Raw genomic sequence first — 18,807 nt, 5'->3', positions numbered from 1 at the left:
GCCTTTTTCAGAGCTCGCCAATGCCAGAGCTGACTCGCTAGCTCTGCCTTACCTTTCCAGAGCCGAACTTCCAGAGTAGTCAATTCTCGCCAGAGTGAAGATGACTTGCAGAGCACGATCCAGATGGACTTTCCTTCCCTTGCACGATTCTATTTCCATAAGAGTCCAGTTTTGCATGGCAAGTTTGATGGTGATCAAGATTGGATTAAAGTCTATAAATAGGGCCATAATCTTCAATGTAAAATAACTTCTTTGCCCTAATCTTTAGTTTCCGCTAGGCAGCCAAAGACTTAGGTTTATTGCTTTCTTAGTCTTAGTTTCGAATTATGTTCTTAGTTAGTTTATTATAGTTCTTTCAATTCATGTTTTAGTTAGTTTTCCGTTTAGAGTCATAATCACGTGACAAGTTGCTTCTCGAGACGTTTTACGGTATTTCTTAATCAAGTTTGTTTATTTGCTTTTACTTGTGTTTCTTTAAATTCTGCACTTTAAATTATGCAATTTAGTTTATGCGTTTTTATGATGCTTTCCTTTAAATTATGCAATTTAGTTTTACGCTCATTAGATTAGAAGCTTTTAATTTACAAGTATTTAAATTCCTAGTTAGTATTTAAATTCCAAGTTCATTTACTTTATTGCGTTTAAATCTTGCTTAGAGTTTTATAGTTTAATTCACCTAGATAATTTTAAGATTAAGTTTTAGTTAAGTTTAATTTACAAGCATTAGTTAATTCATTTTCGCCTAGTTAAGTTTAAATTCACGTTAAGTTTACTTTTCAAGTTTTAGTTTAATAATCCTAGTTTACAGTTTTCTTGTGACATAATTAAAACCCCTTTAAGATCTTTCTTGAGAGACGACATTGGGTTAGCTTACCACTGCTAGAGTGTCCTTGTCCTATTGCAAGTCAATCTAGAGGTGTTCTAGTTGAGTCATCAGCCAACCACCAATCGGAAAAATAACGTGGACGTCGGAAACGCCACATATACACGCCGGAAAATAAATTTTAATTGATGTGGCAACCATGTAGGAGTTTTTTTTTTTTTTTGCTATTAAATTCTAATTTTTAATATTTTAGCTCAAACCCCACTTATTTCCCTAAATTCTAAATTAGTCCACATCAGATTACACAATTCAATTGTGGGATTTTTTTTAATTAAATTTGTCCTTGTTGGATTCCAGAGGCTGCAACAGAAGGCTTGCTCAAAACACCTGGACGAATGAAATGCGCGAGGAATATATCAATTTTTCCAGTTCCTGGTTCGTTAAAAATTTAGCATAAATAACACATAACCATTCATTAATGAAGCGAAAGCACTTATCTTTAGACCTTTTCTGGTTGCAAAGAGCAAGAAGCAACTATATATCAATAAGATAAAAAACAATAAATTGAACAAAAACACAACTATAGATGGAAATAGGTAGAAAACTTACTCATTTTTACACATGTCTTAAAATAAGCAGAGTGGAGGAAGAATGAAATGGCCCGAAAAGGAGCGGTTTAGTTCAGATTAGATACCATGTGAAATCAAGACCACAAATTTCCAGATGAACCGGAGCCTTGTTCGCCTCTTTGTCGGGTGCGTCTCACTACCAGGTTCGAGATGCGCCGGATCATTGCGTGCGTCTCCCTGCCTGGTTTGAGATGCGCCGGAGCCTTGGTCGCCGATTCGTTGCGTGCTTCTCCCTGCCTGGTTCGAGATGCGCCAGAGGCTTGGTCGTCGGTTCGTCGCGCACCGTCGAATCCACACCCAGATGCGACCGAGCCCGCCTCTCTTGGTCTTGGTGGAATGGCTGGAGCAGATGGTCGAAAATGAAACCAGACGATAGCTAGGGCAATTCTAAAATGGGGGAAATTTGTAAAATTAGGGAATTTAGGGGAAAAATTGGGGATTTGAGAAATTAATCCCTTAATATTAAAATGTGTAAATTCGAATTTAATAGCAAAAAAAAAAAAAAATCCTACATGGTTGTTACATCATTTTTTTCCCGATGTGTATATGTGATGTTTCCAGTGTCCACGTCATTTTTCCGGTTGGTGGTTGGCTGACCATGTGCAATTCTAGAAAGAAAAAAAAAGACAGATGATGTATTAGGAGACAGATTTCAAAGATGATGTGCAATTCCAGAAAATGAGGAAATGCAATATATTTAGCAGCAATTACCCCTTATATTTTCCTATTAAAAAAAATATCTTAAATTCTTCAAATTTATGATAAAGTAGTATCTATTTTTTTAGGGTTATTAGCCTGTAAATACACGAACTTTTTATATTTTCTGAAATTTAACATGACTTTTATTTTTAGCCCACAAATACACGAACTTAGCATTTTTTCTGATTTTTGACATCGACAAGAAACAATTCTAATTTACTATTAACGTGAAGGCCGGTATACCATGTTATTCACTCTCTAATCAAAATAATGAATCAAATTACTCTATTCAAGTGCATATTTCGTAGTCCACGTCATGCATTCCGGCCTCCACCTCAACAATAAATAGAGTTTTTTCATGTCGATGTCAAAAATCAGAAAAAATGCTAAGTTCGTGTATTTGTGGGCTAAAAATAAAAGTCATGTTAAATTTCAAAAAATATAAAAAGTTCATGTATTTATAGGCTAATAACCCATTTTTTTACATGAGTATTTTTCATCCAAAGCTAATATTTTATGTGGCGTCGCACTGCACCGGTAAAAATAATGAAAAAAAAAAGCTTTTAGCAATTGGTACAAGATAAAATGGTTGCATCCTAAGCGTACCCCACACACAGTCACACAGTCGCACTCGGTGTGGACCATAAACCCAATATTTGCACAATTTTCTTTCTCAATCCCTAAAATTTCTGAAATTACTCCTTAAATTGAAAAGAGTATATGCAGCTGGTAGATTGGATCGAACGGAGACCTCAGTTTTTTGACACAAATCAGAGTGTCTGATAATGTTTTTTTCTTGAGATCTGAAATTCCGGGAAAAAGAATCAAGTGGGATTGAGAAGAATATCTCCATTTCGCTTCAAATTTCAATTTCTTAGGTTTTCTTGATTTAGATCCGGAGGCGATGAGCTCCGCCGTCAAATTTCTCTTCGTCTTCGTATTGTCGTTCGCGTTCTTCGTCGCCTCATCTCTGGGCAAGGTGATTGAATTACTAATGAAACGATTTTAGTTTGATTCGTGGTTTAAGTCGTTGAGTGCTCGTGGGTTTTGCTTTTTAATCTATATTATTGTTTGTAATTATTTCCCGGATTGTGTTTCCTATTCGTTGTTTCATTGATTTTTGCTGTTATGTTAATGCCATCAATGAAAAGAGAGTGTAGCTCACCTTGAAATTTAGCCTTTAATGAATGTTCATGATGCTATGCATTTTAGTCTTTTGTCTGAATGGAAAAGCCTTTAGTTTTATATTGTGTGTTTTCAAGATCTACTCAGGGAAATGATTTCTCTATTATCTAGTCCAAATAGCATCTCTTCCATTCCGAGTTCTGATTTTTTTATACATCGTTATGTAATCTGCAGTATCAGGAGGGTGAAGCTGTCACCTTGTGGGTGAACAAGGTTGGACCTTATAACAATCCTCAAGAAACCTACAACTATTACACCCTTCCCTTTTGTCGCCCAAAGGGCAAGGCAACTCATAAGTGGGGTGGACTCGGTGAGGTCCTCGGAGGAAATGAGCTTATCGACAGCCAAATCGAAATAAAATTTAAGAGTAATATTCTGTTATGGCATTTACGTTTAGTTTTGTAATCTTTTCAGCATGTACACTTTAGTTGTTACACACTGTATAACTTTTCACAGGAGATGTGGAGAAAACTCCAATTTGTGAAATTGAGCTCGATGCCACAAAGGTCAAACACTTTAAGGATGCAATTGATAACTCCTACTGGTTTGAGTTTTTTATGGGTATGCCTGTCATGATTACTGCCTCTAATACTGCAGAATTATCTATTGCGCTTTCTTAAGTTATGGTCCCTTTCTAACTTGAGTTTTCTGTGCATCGGTGGCTCATTTGGTCAGATGATTTGCCGTTATGGGGTATGCTCTTTGTATATATGAATTTAATATGCAGTGGATTATGTTCAATTGTGAATGATTGGCCTATTCGTTCATGAAGGTTTTGTTGGTGAGGCGCTCCCTGACAGAACCCATGATAATAGACACGTGCTTTTAACACACAAGAATCTTGTGATTAACTACAATGAGAACCAGGTAGAATTTTTTTTCCCTATTTTTTTAAACACATATTATTCCATTTCTGTAAAATTGAATAGCTTCTTCATTCTTGTAACTGATTACTTTTGGTTGCAGATCATTCACGTAAATCTTACCCAAGAAAATGCCCAGCCGCTTGAAGAGGGTAGAGTATTGGAAATGACATACTCTGTTAAATGGGTTCCAACTAATACTTCGTTTGCACGCCGTTTTGATGTCTATCTGGACTACCCTTTCTTTGAGCACCAGGTGATTGCTTAAACTCTGCAGGTTTTCCTGGGATGTTTCCTTTTGTACCTATTGTTAATTATCTGGGATGTCATTGGGCAGTTTCACATTTTACTCCATATAAGAATTGTCTCAAAAGATTGGAACAATAAGGGTTAAATTACAGTCAAGTTACTGGGAATTAGTGGTTCACTTACTATTTGGATCAAAACTATTTTTGTCAGTCATCACCTAATAGAAGAGTTGTGATTTGCAGATTCACTGGTTCTCCGTCTTCAATTCTTTTATGATGGTAATTTTCCTTACTGGGTTGGTCTCGATGATATTAATGCGCACTCTCCGGAACGACTATGCTAAATATGCACGGGAAGATGATGATCTGGAGACACTGGTAATATTTTCTATTTGCCATGTCTTTCCATAGAGAGATTGCTGCATTAACAGTATTTGATAATAGTGTACAGCTTGTGCAAGGCATGCATGTAAAATTTATTAGCTTAGCTAGGAATCTGTTAAATGGTTATTTTAATTGACACAAGTCAATTCCTGTACCTTTGGATTTATAGGAACGGGATGTAAATGAAGAATCTGGTTGGAAACTTGTCCATGGCGATGTGTTTAGGCCTACCCAACATCTAGCTCTACTTTCAGCTGTTGTTGGCACTGGTGCTCAGCTATCAACACTTGTACTTCTTGTCATCATATTAGCAATCGTCGGAATGTTGTACATAGGGTATGTGAGAAACACATATATCTTGCTTTATTTTAGTGCACTATAATGAAGCCAGCTGATTAACTTAACCTGTTGCGCCAATATTATGCAAGGAAAGGCCCTCATGATAAAATTTGCTTGCCCGGGACAATTTTTTTAGGAGGCTTATGCCTCAGTAAGATGGTCTTAAAAAAGCATGGTTCGTAAAGTTTGGCATCTGCCATCTATGTTTTGGAACTTCTGCATAAATTTGACAAGTTTTTTGAATAATATGGTATTTATGTTTCAGTACTTGTGCATGAATTATGAAATAAGTTTCTTAATGTATTTGAAGTTCCTCTCCTTCCTTTACATGGATTCGTTTGCATGACTTCATAATTAGGTCCTAATTCAGTTAGCTTGTCCACTTGCTGTTCCTTAATGCCCTTTAGGAGCTCCTGGGGCCCCAAAACATGTCATCATTGTAGTACTTACCCGTTACATTGTTATGTGTGTCAGGAGAGGAGCAATTGTCACAACATTTATTGTATGTTACGCATTTACGTCATTTATTGCTGGTTATGTGAGTGGTGGCATGTATTCCCGCCATGGTGGTATGTCATCATTTCAACTTCTTCCTATAAAAAATAAGCATTATTTTGCCAATAACTTTATGTGATTAACATATTATCATGTTTGGCTATGTTAGGTAAAAGTTGGATAAAGTCGATGATCCTCACGGCATCACTTTTCCCCTTCTTGTGTTTTGGCATTGGTCTGATATTGAACACAGTTGCCATATTCTATGGTTCTCTAGCCGCCATTCCCTTTGGTACCATGGTCGTTGTTTTTGTCATATGGGCATTCATTTCTTTTCCTCTCGCACTTCTTGGAACTGTTGTTGGAAGAAACTGGAGTGGTGCTCCAAACAATCCTTGCCGGGTGAAGACAATCCCTCGTCCAATTCCAGAGAAGAAGTGGTATCTCACACCTTCTATCATCTCTCTCATGGGAGGTCTTCTTCCCTTTGGAAGCATTTTTATCGAAATGTACTTCGTCTTCACTTCCTTCTGGAATTACAAGGTATTCCACATTATATGTTTTTGCTATTCTGTCCTAAGGTCACGTCCCTCAGCTATTTCTTAATCAATTTGCTCCGTTTTCCTGTCGCCCTATAATTGCCAGGAACAAGTTGTTGAGATTTAGTATTTCTTAATCATATTAAATTTTCTGCTATAGTGTTTCTCTTTCAAGGTTTCAGCTATAATTCATTTAGTAGTCTGATATTCTGCTTGGTTACATACGTTGGGTTTCTACACAACTGTCTATCTACTGTTGTAGACATCCTATAATCTGGTTTGCCACTGGCAGGTCTACTATGTATACGGCTTCATGTTGCTTGTGTTTGTGATCTTGATCATTGTCACTGTCTGTGTAACGATTGTCGGGACATATTTCCTGCTGAATGCCGAGAACTATCACTGGCAATGGACTTCGTTCTTCTCCGCTGCATCCACTGCTCTCTACGTCTTCCTCTACTCTATATACTACTACTATGTCAAGACGAAGATGTCGGGTTTCTTCCAAACCAGTTTCTACTTCGGGTACACATTGATGTTCTGCCTCGGTCTAGGAATACTATGCGGTAAGTTCCCTTTTCCTACATTGCGCTTCTGCACGCACAACCAACGACCTGCGTTTGCTAACCAGCTTGCGAATTTCAGGTGCTGTCGGCTATCTGGGCTCGAATCTGTTTGTCAGGAGAATCTACAGAAACATCAAGTGTGACTGAGCTCCGGTTATTTGCAGTCCTTTTACTTGATCATTCCAACGTTAGTTTACGCGAAACCGGAGACCACCACGAAAATTTAACAGTTGTGAGGAATTTTTTGCAGCAGGATCCTGGAACGTTCACTGGGATATTTGGATTTTGACCCTACTACTATTACAAAATGTTTGTAGCTTGTATAATTTTTGGTGGCATAGGCCATTTATACTCCTCTCCCATTTCTATTAATGTAGACTCTTGTTCAATGTCAAAGAATTATACTTGGGAACCGAGCTAATCATTTCATCAAGAAACTGCATATTTTCATTGAAGATTTTTTTTTTTTTTTTTTTTTTTGTTGTTGTTGTTGTTGTTGTTGTTAGATGGGTCAAGATTCTCAGAAAAGCTGTTGAGGCAGACAGTGTTTGTATGCTCGTATTCAATATATGGTTATGTTTACTATTTTTTTCTTTTTTTGAGTAAATGTTTTACTATTATTTGATGTATCATAATCCAATTTTTTTTTCCATATTTAATATTGTAATCTATAATTTTGTTAACATTTAATAGTATTCGAACTTGGATCTTAAATTGAAAATCTCAATGTCTCACTTGGCTACACAACCGGATACGAATAAGCCTCCAAATGAGTCTTGTTTTGAATTGAACCTCCAATAATTTGTAATATTTCCAATTCCGACTTCGCCGAAGACAAGTTCAAGATTGAATGATTTGAATCTATAAGAGATGCTATAATCTCCATTCTGATTTCATCTTATTTTTATTTTTTATTTAAAATTCAATATTTTATTAAAATTAAAAATTCAACATTTCATTAATTAAAATAAAAATTACCATAATTTAAATAACCAAAAAAGATTACGATAAAAAAAACTATACAATATAAATCCTCAACGTTTGAGCACCTCTTGCACCATAATTTGGTGGCATGCTAATTGACCCTCCGACATCCCCAAAGTACTATGATGCACGGATTCTTCAAAAATTAGTATGTACGGCGAATCGAATTCTTTTAGGGTGCAATTCTCTCGGATTCTCGTCGGATTCGCACCCGATTCACCACGTGACGTATCTTTTAAAACAATTTATAAAAATAGCCGGATTCACAAATTTCATAGGCGAAATTCACATATCTCGTACACGAAAAGCCTACACAAGGTTATTTTGATAATTTTATTTCCAGTTATGACTTATATATTGGACTAATAATATTTGAATCGTTATATTGTTGCTCAATTAACTTATATAATTGAAAATGCTTAACTTTTGGGTAAAATAAAATGTAAATTACATATAATTAATTTAAGAAAATTTAAATTGTATATATTTTATAAGCATTATATATCATAGAATTTTAATAATTAGATGTATCCTTGCCGAATCGCACCCTATAATTTTTAAAAACCCATATCCCCGTACTCGTATCGTATCGCCCCCGTACCTATGCAACATAGCCAAAGTATCTGATACGCTGAGGATGGCGCTGAAAATGCTCTGAAGGTACTCTAGCGAAAGTCGCATAACATTACACAATTGTTTTATTTGCTCAACCCCACCTACTTTTGTTAGATACCAATCAAGGCTTGAATCTTGTACCAACTTTTAACTGCTATTATCTCTTTCCCACTTATCTTGAAGAGTGTTTTTTTTAATCTCATTTATAATGATATTTTTCAAAAATAACATACAATCGCATCATTTTACCCACATTAAATAAGTAATTCATACTCATTTTATGCTTTTAACATCTTATTTTTAATCAACGTGCTGGAAACAAATATGCCAAGATAGAGTATTCATTTTACATGATTAATAAAATATATAATGAAGTATTTTTTTTATCTTCCATATTAAAAATTCTTCAATTCCATTCCACTTCAATCCTACTCTTTTAATCATGTAAAATAATTAGCTGAAATAATAAAAAGGATCAAGTATCTCGAAATTCCTAAAGTTCCAATTTATCCCTAAATGACTAGGGGTGAGCATTCGGGCGGGTTGGGTTGAAACCGAACCGAAATACCCAACCCGAAACCCAAACCGCCTAAAAAATTTCGAACCAAACCAAACCGTTTGACTGGTCAAAACCGAACCAAACCGAACGGTAAATTTTCGGTTCGGTTCGGTTCGGTTCGGTTTGGCCAAAACCATTTTTTTAAAATTTTTAAAAAAAGCTATAAGCAAAAATTAAAGTACTATGAATAAGCAAAAATTACCACATCTAGATAAATCCATTTACTTCTACAATCAAGAGTTTGTAAAAATTAAAGAACAAGCACAGAATAAAAATCTTATGTACTTTTGAATTTAATGTAAAGTGTAAAATTCTAAATTTAATTTTTAAATATTTATTAATTACTTATTTAAAAATAAATATTTATTAATTATATTTAAATCGGGCGGGTTCGGTTTATAAACCAAACCGTTTTTCTCAAATCGAACCCGAACCGTTTTCTGGCGGTTTGAAAAATTTCAAACCAAACCGAACCATTTTCTCTACATAAACCGAACCAAACCGCCCGATTTGGTTCGGTTCAATTCGGTTTGGCGGTTCCGGTTTGGTTTTGCTCAGCCCTATAAATGACTATGCTCATTAATTTGCAGCTCTTTAAAGTTGTTTAAAATATTCCCGACTCGAATCTTGTACCAAACTCATATATATTTTAAATGGAACCTCAAATTCCTTGTAATATTCCCGACTTGTACCAACTCCTAGTTTTGGCCGTATCAAATATTCGTACCAACTCTTTTGTGTAATGTTCTTGGGTGGCATTGAGAATCATGATAGTATTAGCGACTATAATATAATATTGACATGCATGTGACATCGAAAAACATGGTTAATTGTACTTCATCTAGCTAAGTATATTAACATAGGACATTAAAAACATTGTTATGTAATGACAAAAGTAAAGACGAAGAATTCTAACACATGAGACGGCGGCTGAGGTGGACGAGGTGCCACGTGAGCGACACGAGGGTCAAAGCGTTGAGAAAAGATGAGTAGGAGTTTAGCCTCTCCAGCCTCTGCCTCAGCCGGATTATTTCTTCACTACTCGCACCTCTGCCTGCCGTTTCAGCCACACTCTCGCCGCCCTTCCTGCTCGCCTCCACCGCTACCGCTCCTTCTTCCTTCTCCTTCTTCATCCTCTCAAGCATCACCTGCAATCAACAACCAATCTCTAAAACCCTATCAATAATCACATATACAATCACATGAATCAGCAAACCTTAGTTGCTTGAGGCTCCAACCACACCAAATTCGTGAGGATCATCGCCAGCGCCGCCGACAGATTGATCCCTTGAAACACCGCCGGCTGCGGCCGCCCCACCAAGTGGCCCAACAACGCCATCCCCACACAACACCCCATCCCCTTGAAATAAACCGGATATATCTTGCTCTGCACCAATGCAAACTGCTGCCTCGGCAGCGCCCGCGCCAGCACGTAGCTCGACGCGAACGTCATCCACACGCACATCCCGTACGCCGCCGCGAACCCCATCAGGTGCGCCACCCCCGCGACAGGCGCTACCCTCTCCCGGGGCACCACGTACTCGAACGCGTCCCCCGCCACCTCCCCCGCATGCCTTAGAATCTCCCTTAATTCCTTCTTCCCTCGCTTCCCCGCCCCACGCGCCGCCTCCTTTGCGGCCCTCGTCTTCTCCGACACCGCCTCCTTCGCACCCTCCGCCTTCTCCGACACAGCCTCCTTCGCCGCCTCCGCCTCCTTCGCTCCCTCCGCCGCTTTACTCGAAAGCTCGCTTGCCGAGTCCTTCACCATCTCCTTACCTTCTTCTAATTTATCCTTAACTCTCCCCACCGCCTCCTTCGCGGCCTCCTCCGCTGCAGAGGCGGCCTCTGCGGCGGAGGCCTTGGTCTTCTCGAAGGCTGAGGCGATCTTATGCTTACACTTACCATACGCATCGCAAACGAGCTCTCGAGGCCTAACTTTGTGAAGAATATTCTCATTTGATTCTTCATTTTTTCCAACTAAATTTCCCAATTCATCAACAACGGAAGAGGAAGCCCCCTTCACTCCCTCCTTCACTTTCTCCGTTTTCTGAGACAATTTATCAGCGAACCCTTTCTCCTGCGGCGAGATCAAAACCTTGGTGTTGCCGTCGTCTTTCTCGTACTCCACCATTACAACTCTGTGCCCTTCCTTCACTATCACATCGTCTTCTCCTCTCGATCTAGGGTTTTGTGGGGTTGGAGCGAAGAACCCCGCAGTCACCAGAGACGTTAGGACAAGCCCTAATGCAACAAAATTCATCATTTTTTTGTGATTCTCAGCTTCTGCTAGTTTTGTGGATCTGATGATAGAGGATATATATATCGGTTTGAATTGGTATAAATTTTACAAGAAATTTGGGAGTTGGTTTTGGAGATTGCGATACGTGGCATGGTGCATGTTGTTGCAGAAACCTACGCGGCAGTTTCTGCGTTTAAGTGTTATCCATTTATGTCTGAGAAGCCGCTAAAGTAAAGCAGATGCCTTGCTTAACTTTGCCGGTTACTCGCTACATAAATCTTCCAATTCAAAAATCGTGAGGGCCTAGAATTTTCACGATCGAGCTATATTTAATTGGTTAATTAGAATTTAAACTCATTATTTGAGTTGAGTTTTAAGCTTTTCCTTTTCAATATTCTTAACTGGATTGTAGTGTGTGAATAAATAACTATCAAACCATCCATTTTATAAAATAGTTTATCGAACTACGGAAAATGTTATCTCTTGATAAAAATAAAAATAAATAAATCTATGTACAAGAGGAGTAGGACAGTTAAGAATTTGGTGTGGCATATATGATGTAAAAAATAAAAATAAAACAAAATTAATTTTAGCCATATATTTTCATACGTCACATTATCAAAGATCATACTTAGTTTTCAAAAATAAAAAAATCATCTAAAAATTTATACGATGATAGATATAGTTTCTTGTAATTTAATATAATTTTAAAAAAAATTACAAGAGGAATCTAATATATAATTTAAAATATATATACTCTTCATTAGAGTCAATAGTCCATAACTAACATGAAAAAATTATAATTAATTTTTTAATATTTTAGTCAAGCATCAATTGTCTTACTCCTCTAAGAAATTTTACAAAAAAAATTGTCCAAGTCTAATTACTTTCTCAAAGATTTCAAAATATATATCTAATTGCTGCTAGTATTTATTTATATTGATATCTAAACATAAATACAAAATTATATATCTATCACAAAATTCTATCTTATGGTATATAAAATGAATCCGACCTGAAGTTAGCAGAAAAGGAAAAGTTATCCCTAAATGTTTTTCTGGTATGTATATTCATTATTAAATTTCTAGAAATAGATAAAGTCTCCTTAAATGTAGTAGGCCGACAGTATATTTGAAAGTATGTATCGAAATATTAATTGAGTTGCGGCCCAATTCCTATCTGGTCCCAATCCTGAGTTACCAACAAACAACTCCTGTCCACTTCATTTCCAGATTCCAAGTGAAACATTAAGATTCGCTTAAAAAGCCTGCTTCGGGGGTTTCTCCCAAAATCAAATCTTTTCACCTGCCTCATCTCAATAATCCTTTTTTTCTAGCTACCTAATTATGCCAAACTTACCTTAATAAGAGAACCGAATTTAATCTAGGCAGCATTGAATTGGGACTGGCTATGATGACTGTGAAACTATTTCATTGATTGGTAAAGTTTTGATCTTCTTCATTTTAATCAAATGGTGTGAAGGGATTAATGATTTGGTTTGAGTGACGTATATTTTGCAAAAAAAAAAAAAAGCTGCATTTCTTTAGTTTTAGTAGTTTTTTTTGATCGGGAAAAGAGCAATAGTATAAATAAGAAAAAGGAGCCGGCACCAGAGATGCCCAAATCCGAAGCACGTACAACAACTCACTCAACAAAAGGAGAGAGAAGGTGGCCCTCACCAACAGAGAAAGAAACAAGAGGTCGGAGGGAAAAGGCAAGAAAATTAGATTTTCGCATCTAAAAACCAACTCCTGAAATCTCTTGAGTTCGGCTGCTGGGAAAAAGCCGAGGCCCAACCCCACGTTCTTGTTTTGATTTCTGCCAGAACTCTTTCAGCCTTCCATTCTTCCTGCTGAAACTTGCAACTATTTCTCCACTTCCACACACACCAGATAAAACAGAGCCAGATAGTAGTCAAGAAAGAAGTGTCCTCCTTTTCCCCCAAATTTCTGAATGCATCAAGATGATCCTTTGCTTTGAATGGAAGAGCCGAATGTTTTCCAACCCAATTGAGAATTGCGTACCAGAGATTTGAAGTCATTTTACATGAGAAGAAAACATGATCTGAGGTTTCGATCTCTTCCTTGCAAAGAATGCAGGTGGCGTCTGCATTGGAGTTGATCACTTTGCATCTTTGAAGGTTATCGCACGTTGCCATCCTTCCCTTCAAAATTCTTCATGCTGTTGTTTTGGCCTTGAGCGGCACTTGTGCTTTCCAGGCGGTTAAAAGTTCCACCTCTTGACCTCCACTACTGTTATCACCGGCTGCCAAGCTGAGCGCCTTGTACGCCGACTTGACCGTGAATTTGCCGTTCGGCTCAAATCTCCATCTCCATCTCCATCCGTCTGGTTTACCTGCCGAGACAACAACATTTTGAAGAACTGAATCAAGGTTAGATAGACAATCCAGTTCCCTCCCCCTCAACTCCCGAGTCCAGTTCAGATTCCAAACCCAGCGCCCCTCCACCCACTCTCCCATATCTTTAATAAACCCTCCTTGCGAACTACTAAGTCTAAACAACCTTGGAAACCCCTCTCTCAGGCTCTGCCCCCCAATCCAGACGTGGTGCCAGAACAGGAAGCCGTCCCCCTCCCCAATCTGGATAACCAAGCTATCTCTCAACCATTTCCCATTTTCACCCCGACTCAAATCCACCACCCTCTTCCACCAGCCCGGTCTTGAGGCTTTATTATAATGTAATATAAAGCCATCCTCATCCCAAGACAAGTCCCCCCAGCACTCTCTAACCACCCGTGCCCAAAGGGATTCACGCTCCGAGAGGAAGCGCCAAATCCATTTGGACATAAGAGCCTTATTGAACCACCCAAGATCTTTAATGCCAAGTCCCCCAAGACCAAAATCCCTACAAAGAACCTCCCACTTGACCCAATGGATCTTTCTAACCTCCGGATCCTCTCCCTCCACCCAAGATCTTTAGTTTTAGTAGTAGTAGTAGTAGTATTATTTATCCGTTGGTTTGGTTGGTGAAATGGAACCTTTGTTTATATTGGTGAATATTTGTAGTTGCTGTTAATTATTTATGTTAGAAATTATTTATGAATAAAGATTTATGTTTAGTCAAAATATTTTTAGAGATGTACATTTTTATGATTGATAAGAGATATAATTGAATATCTCTTATATATGTAATACTAGTACGCCCTCCCGTGCTATGCACGGATAAATACATATTATATAATATTTAAATTATAAAATTATTAAACTACACACATTATCTAATCTTTGTAGCATTATTTTCCAATTCTGTTGTAGAGAAAAAGAATAAATTCCCTGAGAGAGAAGATATTAGAGGATAGAGTTTTGGATGGAGATGATAAAACAAAAAGTATGAGAAAGAATTTAACTTTAATAAAATCTATTTTTGTTTCCTTGACACCATATTGAATCATCACCAAACTACGATTGTCAATAGATCCAATAATTTCTCAATTCAATATTTGATTCATTAAACCTATAATATATGATTCAATATTCGACTATATATATATATATATAATTCAATTCTATATTCATAATATTACAATATTTAAATAAAAGTCAAAATTGATTTTTTCCAACAGTCCGACACCTAGTTATGATATTGGGGCTTTTTCAAAAGCCCTATTCTCTTTCTCTCTCACCTCCCTTATTTCTCTCTTCTCCCTAAACACGCCAGAACCCAGAACCCTTCTCCATGTGTCGCCTCTTCCAAATCTGAAGACTACTCATCGCCTTTTCTGGTCGAACAATAGTCAATTGAACTCCCTCTTCACGGTCTTTCCATTTATCGGTTGAACAGTAAAGCCGTCCAACCACCACCTCCTTTGCCTAGTTCTTGTCCTTCTTTCTAGTTCTTATTTTATCTCTATCCGATTCACACAAATCCCATTCGAAAACATCAAACTCAAATATTCGAAATAATTTGTAATCCATTTCGAATAATTTTTATGGTTCGAAAAAAAATCTAATATCGAATGCGTCGCTCCTGAACATGGTCTCGTCTTCTTTATCTCTCCTTCTTCACCCACTAAAATTGTTCATCTCCCTCTTTATGGATATTGGCATCTCTGTTTGCGCCTTCCATGTTGTGCTGCAACCGTCGAAAGCATAAAAGAGTGGAGAGTAGTTGTAAATCCTCTCGATCCTTCCCTTTTAATTAATTGGGATGATCTCCCCATTTTCGTATGCTTTTCTCTTATTTGGATTCTATCGAGCAAAAGCGGTGTAAATTGTATTTCAGCGTACAATCAAATCTCCAGAGGCCTCAATTTTACAGTCCAGATCTTTTGATTGTTTGATTTCTGATCCAGATTATTTTATTAATGGATTTCTGGATAAATTTATTGTGGCTCAACGTTGGAATTGGTTTGTTGTGGAGAAATTATCGAAGCATTGAAAGAGAACGTTTGAAAGAGTGAGAGAAAGCGTCGATTCATCAAAAGCTAAACACACGTCTTTTTGAACATGCCTAAATTTTTGGGATGAAAAACTGTAAAAAAAATTATCGGGAAAATATGACCGTTAAACTGGTCTTTTATATTATATATAGATTAGGATTTCTTTTTTAATGAGAGATAAATCAAGTTCAAAATAAGAAATTAGCAATGAACTTGGGATATTCCAAAGTTATCCATTTTAGTATACAATTATGTTACATTTTTTTTTTCTTTCATCTATGTATGCTAATCCTGTGTAGAAAACACCCCTATAAGTTTTGAATATTTTAGAGTGGAGGAGATGTTAAGAGTTTTCTGAATTGAAGGTCTTTGATTTCCATTCCATGTGGTAGGAAGATTCTTGTTTGAGCAATGGTAGCTAGCTAGTGTAATGATGTTGTTGATGAGATGAGAGATTCTTAATTTTTCATCAATCACTGCATCCAAAAAGTTGCCCTTAACGACGACCATCGCCTTCTTTCCATGAATCACACCTCCAAATTTGTCTTAATTCGTACCATATATGATACAAGAAATAATTTGCAAACTTAATTGTCTGTGTTCAACAATTAACCAATATATAATGTTGCAATTTCGGTAATAAAGAATGTGAGACCTAATTTCTTTCTCCTTTCAATATATTTGGAGGATGTTTCACTAAACTTATTTTAAAGAGCTTATAAGATGTTTCAATAACTTATAAGGTATGATTTCATAAGAGCTTATAAACTCTCAAAATGATTGGATAATTGAACTTATAAGCTGGAGAGATAATTTTTAATTAGAGAGAGAAAATCGAAGAGAGACGAAATTAGAATGATATATGATGAAAATAAAAATGTATATATAGTTGAGTTATTTTTGTAAAATGAGTGTTGCTTATAAGATAATGAAAAAATAAATTAGGTAGATAAACTTATTTTTGGGGGAGCTTATAGCTCTTAGAGCTTATTTTTACAGCTCTTCAGGGGTTTATTTTGTCAAAAATATTTTAAATGAGCTTATAAGCTCAGCTAAACACCCTCTTAGGGCCTGTTTGATATGAGTTTATAGATAGGATAAATTAAATTAATACAGATTAGTGTGATGTTTGATATCATGTGCAGTTAATATGGTCAACTCCTACTTAATCCTACTTCTCCATGCTATTTTGTGGGATTAACCCATACTAATAATCCGCCCACCCCCCCTCGGATAAATTTAATACTGAGAAGTTGGATAAAAATTCTGCTACCCTTCCTCACGTATATAGATGCAAATGCCCAAGTAATGGTGGACACACATGATATTTTTAAAATTATGTGAGGATAGTTTTGGTATTAGATAATATAATCCAACATAATCCTATGGATATCAAACATAATATAGGATTAAGTAGCCATGATATCAAACACCCATGAAATAATATAAATCCACACTAATCCACACTAATTTCTCAAGATAATTTTAATCCTAATCAATCCTAAACTGCAAATCAAACGGCCCCTTAGTGTACAACACCAGATTCCTTTAGTTTTATTTTGTTAGGCTCTATATCATCATATGTTGTAAGTTTACAATCATAGTAAGTCACTTTCATCTTTTGTCAATACCTACCAATATTGCCATCGTTAGACTCGTTGATTCACTGACAAAATTAAACAAAATTTTATATCAGACGGGTTAGGATCAATATTCTAACACGCATCTTGATCTAAATTTATTGAATAATATATTTGTAATATTATTAGTGTTTGATAGTAGTATTTTGGTTCGAATTTTATATATCAATATTAGTATTTTCATTATCTTTTTGGACCAATTTTCTTTCGGACATAGATAAAAAGATATTATTCTAATGTTTGGATCATCGCATGAATATTGTTCAAAGATTTTGCATTATATATCATTCGAAATACTCATTGTTTTTTATGACATGGATAATTCGTAGCTTCTATTTGAGGTTAAATCTTTGTTATATGCAGTAGTAGGCCTTCTAAAATGGTAATCAAATTGAAGAGGGCAATCATACTTGAAAAATCATGTGCATTTTACCATCATACATAAAAAATTAAAATAAAAAAGAAAGCCCTTGCCTTGTGTGAGGAATCTTGGCAACATAAAGGCATATGATGGGGGCTTCCCTCCCTCATTCCAACAATGGAAAATTTGGAATAATTGATGAAAGCAAAAGCTTTTGCACCAAATATTTAAAAGGATTTGATTAGTGGCTTTTATAAGTGAGAAAAAAAGGTTACAGCTGTACTTAAAAATCTACATAAATTAATTAAGGGTATAGCTCAGGTCAACATCTCTCATGCCTAACAACAATCCACTACATCAATTTATGGGCCCCACAGTCACACCCTACCTACGTGAAATACATAATTAAATGTGTGTGCATGTATCTATTGAAAAATATATCGTCTGAAAAAACAAAAGTATAAATGCAATGAGTATCCAAGTGGGATTTGGATAAAATACTATTTTCAGAAATTAAATTTTATAAAAATAATTTAGAATAAGGACCCTATTAGGTAATGGTACTGTCTGTTAAATTGTAGGCAAACATGTGTAGGTATGTTAATATGTTATATAGCATAATGAAATATATTTCAGAATTTTATAAAAATTGATGTCACATTTCCCAATTTTGTCTTATTCTTAATGCAAATTGGTTGGACGTTTAATTTTTCATGCAATTATTAAAGATAATTCACTTTATCGATTAGATTTTTGACAATATTTTTTTGATAATATGAGACATTTATATGAAAACAAATAAGATATTGTCTGCAGAACTATGCCAATCAAATTTATGGTCAAATTCTTATAGATAGTGATAGACAAAAAGATAATATAGTATGTTATTTTTATATTTTAGTACATATATATTAAATGTCAAGCTTCCTCTTTTTTTATAATAGATACTACAACTACCCATCCATGTGCGGATTAAGATTTGTTAATAATGAGCAAAATTTATTGAAACATGAAGTATGAATTTTGAAGATACTTATATGAAAATCGACAAATAAAATAAATTTTAATGATTTTAATATTATGATTCAGTCACTTACTATAGTAAATAGTTATTATTTTTTCATTAATTCAACAACAGTTATATTGAAAATACAAAAAAGAGTCACCTTTACTTTTGTTTTTTTTGAAAAATTATTTTATTTTCTATAAAAATAAACTAATTTTCATTATTAATAATTCAT

The 18,807-nt window shown here is 35.8% G+C and overlaps 2 protein-coding genes across 2 annotated transcripts; one reads left to right on the top strand and one right to left on the bottom strand.

The window, feature by feature from the left end:
- Positions 1 to 2,753: 2,753 nt before the first annotated feature.
- Positions 2,754 to 7,225, top strand: LOC131010216 (transmembrane 9 superfamily member 1). Its single transcript, XM_057937636.1, has 12 exons — positions 2,754 to 3,130; positions 3,511 to 3,703; positions 3,793 to 3,897; positions 4,012 to 4,029; positions 4,109 to 4,203; positions 4,303 to 4,455; positions 4,691 to 4,825; positions 5,001 to 5,167; positions 5,645 to 5,739; positions 5,835 to 6,208; positions 6,497 to 6,770; positions 6,850 to 7,225. Exons 1-12 carry the CDS (start codon positions 3,056 to 3,058, stop codon positions 6,915 to 6,917), a joined length of 1,752 nt encoding a protein of 583 aa, XP_057793619.1. The 5' UTR covers positions 2,754 to 3,055; the 3' UTR covers positions 6,918 to 7,225.
- Positions 7,226 to 9,691: 2,466 nt separating this feature from the next.
- On the bottom strand, positions 9,692 to 11,343 carry LOC131010215 (uncharacterized). The gene is made up of 2 exons (XM_057937635.1): positions 10,145 to 11,343; positions 9,692 to 10,076 (listed from the first exon to the last, which is right to left on the bottom strand). Exons 1-2 carry the CDS (start codon positions 11,189 to 11,191, stop codon positions 9,840 to 9,842), a joined length of 1,284 nt encoding a protein of 427 aa, XP_057793618.1. The 5' UTR covers positions 11,192 to 11,343; the 3' UTR covers positions 9,692 to 9,839.
- Positions 11,344 to 18,807: the final 7,464 nt, after the last annotated feature.

This window comes from Salvia miltiorrhiza, chromosome 2, assembly GCF_028751815.1.
Source record: "Salvia miltiorrhiza cultivar Shanhuang (shh) chromosome 2, IMPLAD_Smil_shh, whole genome shotgun sequence".
Taxonomy (NCBI): Eukaryota; Viridiplantae; Streptophyta; class Magnoliopsida; order Lamiales; family Lamiaceae; genus Salvia; species Salvia miltiorrhiza.
Note: the sequence above shows the minus strand (reverse complement) of the source record. Positions and strands in the feature narration are given on the sequence as shown.

Excerpts from the sequence above, each read along its gene's own strand:
- LOC131010216 (XM_057937636.1), top strand. The coding sequence starts at position 3,056 with ATGAGCTCCGCCGTCAAATTTCTCTTCGTCTTCGTATTGTCGTTCGCG. Across the intron at positions 5,168-5,644 it reads GTCGGAATGTTGTACATAGG|GAGAGGAGCAATTGTCACAA; the intron begins GTATGTGAGAAA and ends TATGTGTGTCAG. Across the intron at positions 5,740-5,834 it reads CATGTATTCCCGCCATGGTG|GTAAAAGTTGGATAAAGTCG; the intron begins GTATGTCATCAT and ends TGGCTATGTTAG.
- LOC131010215 (XM_057937635.1), bottom strand. The coding sequence starts at position 11,191 with ATGATGAATTTTGTTGCATTAGGGCTTGTCCTAACGTCTCTGGTGACT. Across the intron at positions 10,077-10,144 it reads TGGAGCCTCAAGCAACTAAG|GTGATGCTTGAGAGGATGAA; the intron begins GTTTGCTGATTC and ends TGTTGATTGCAG.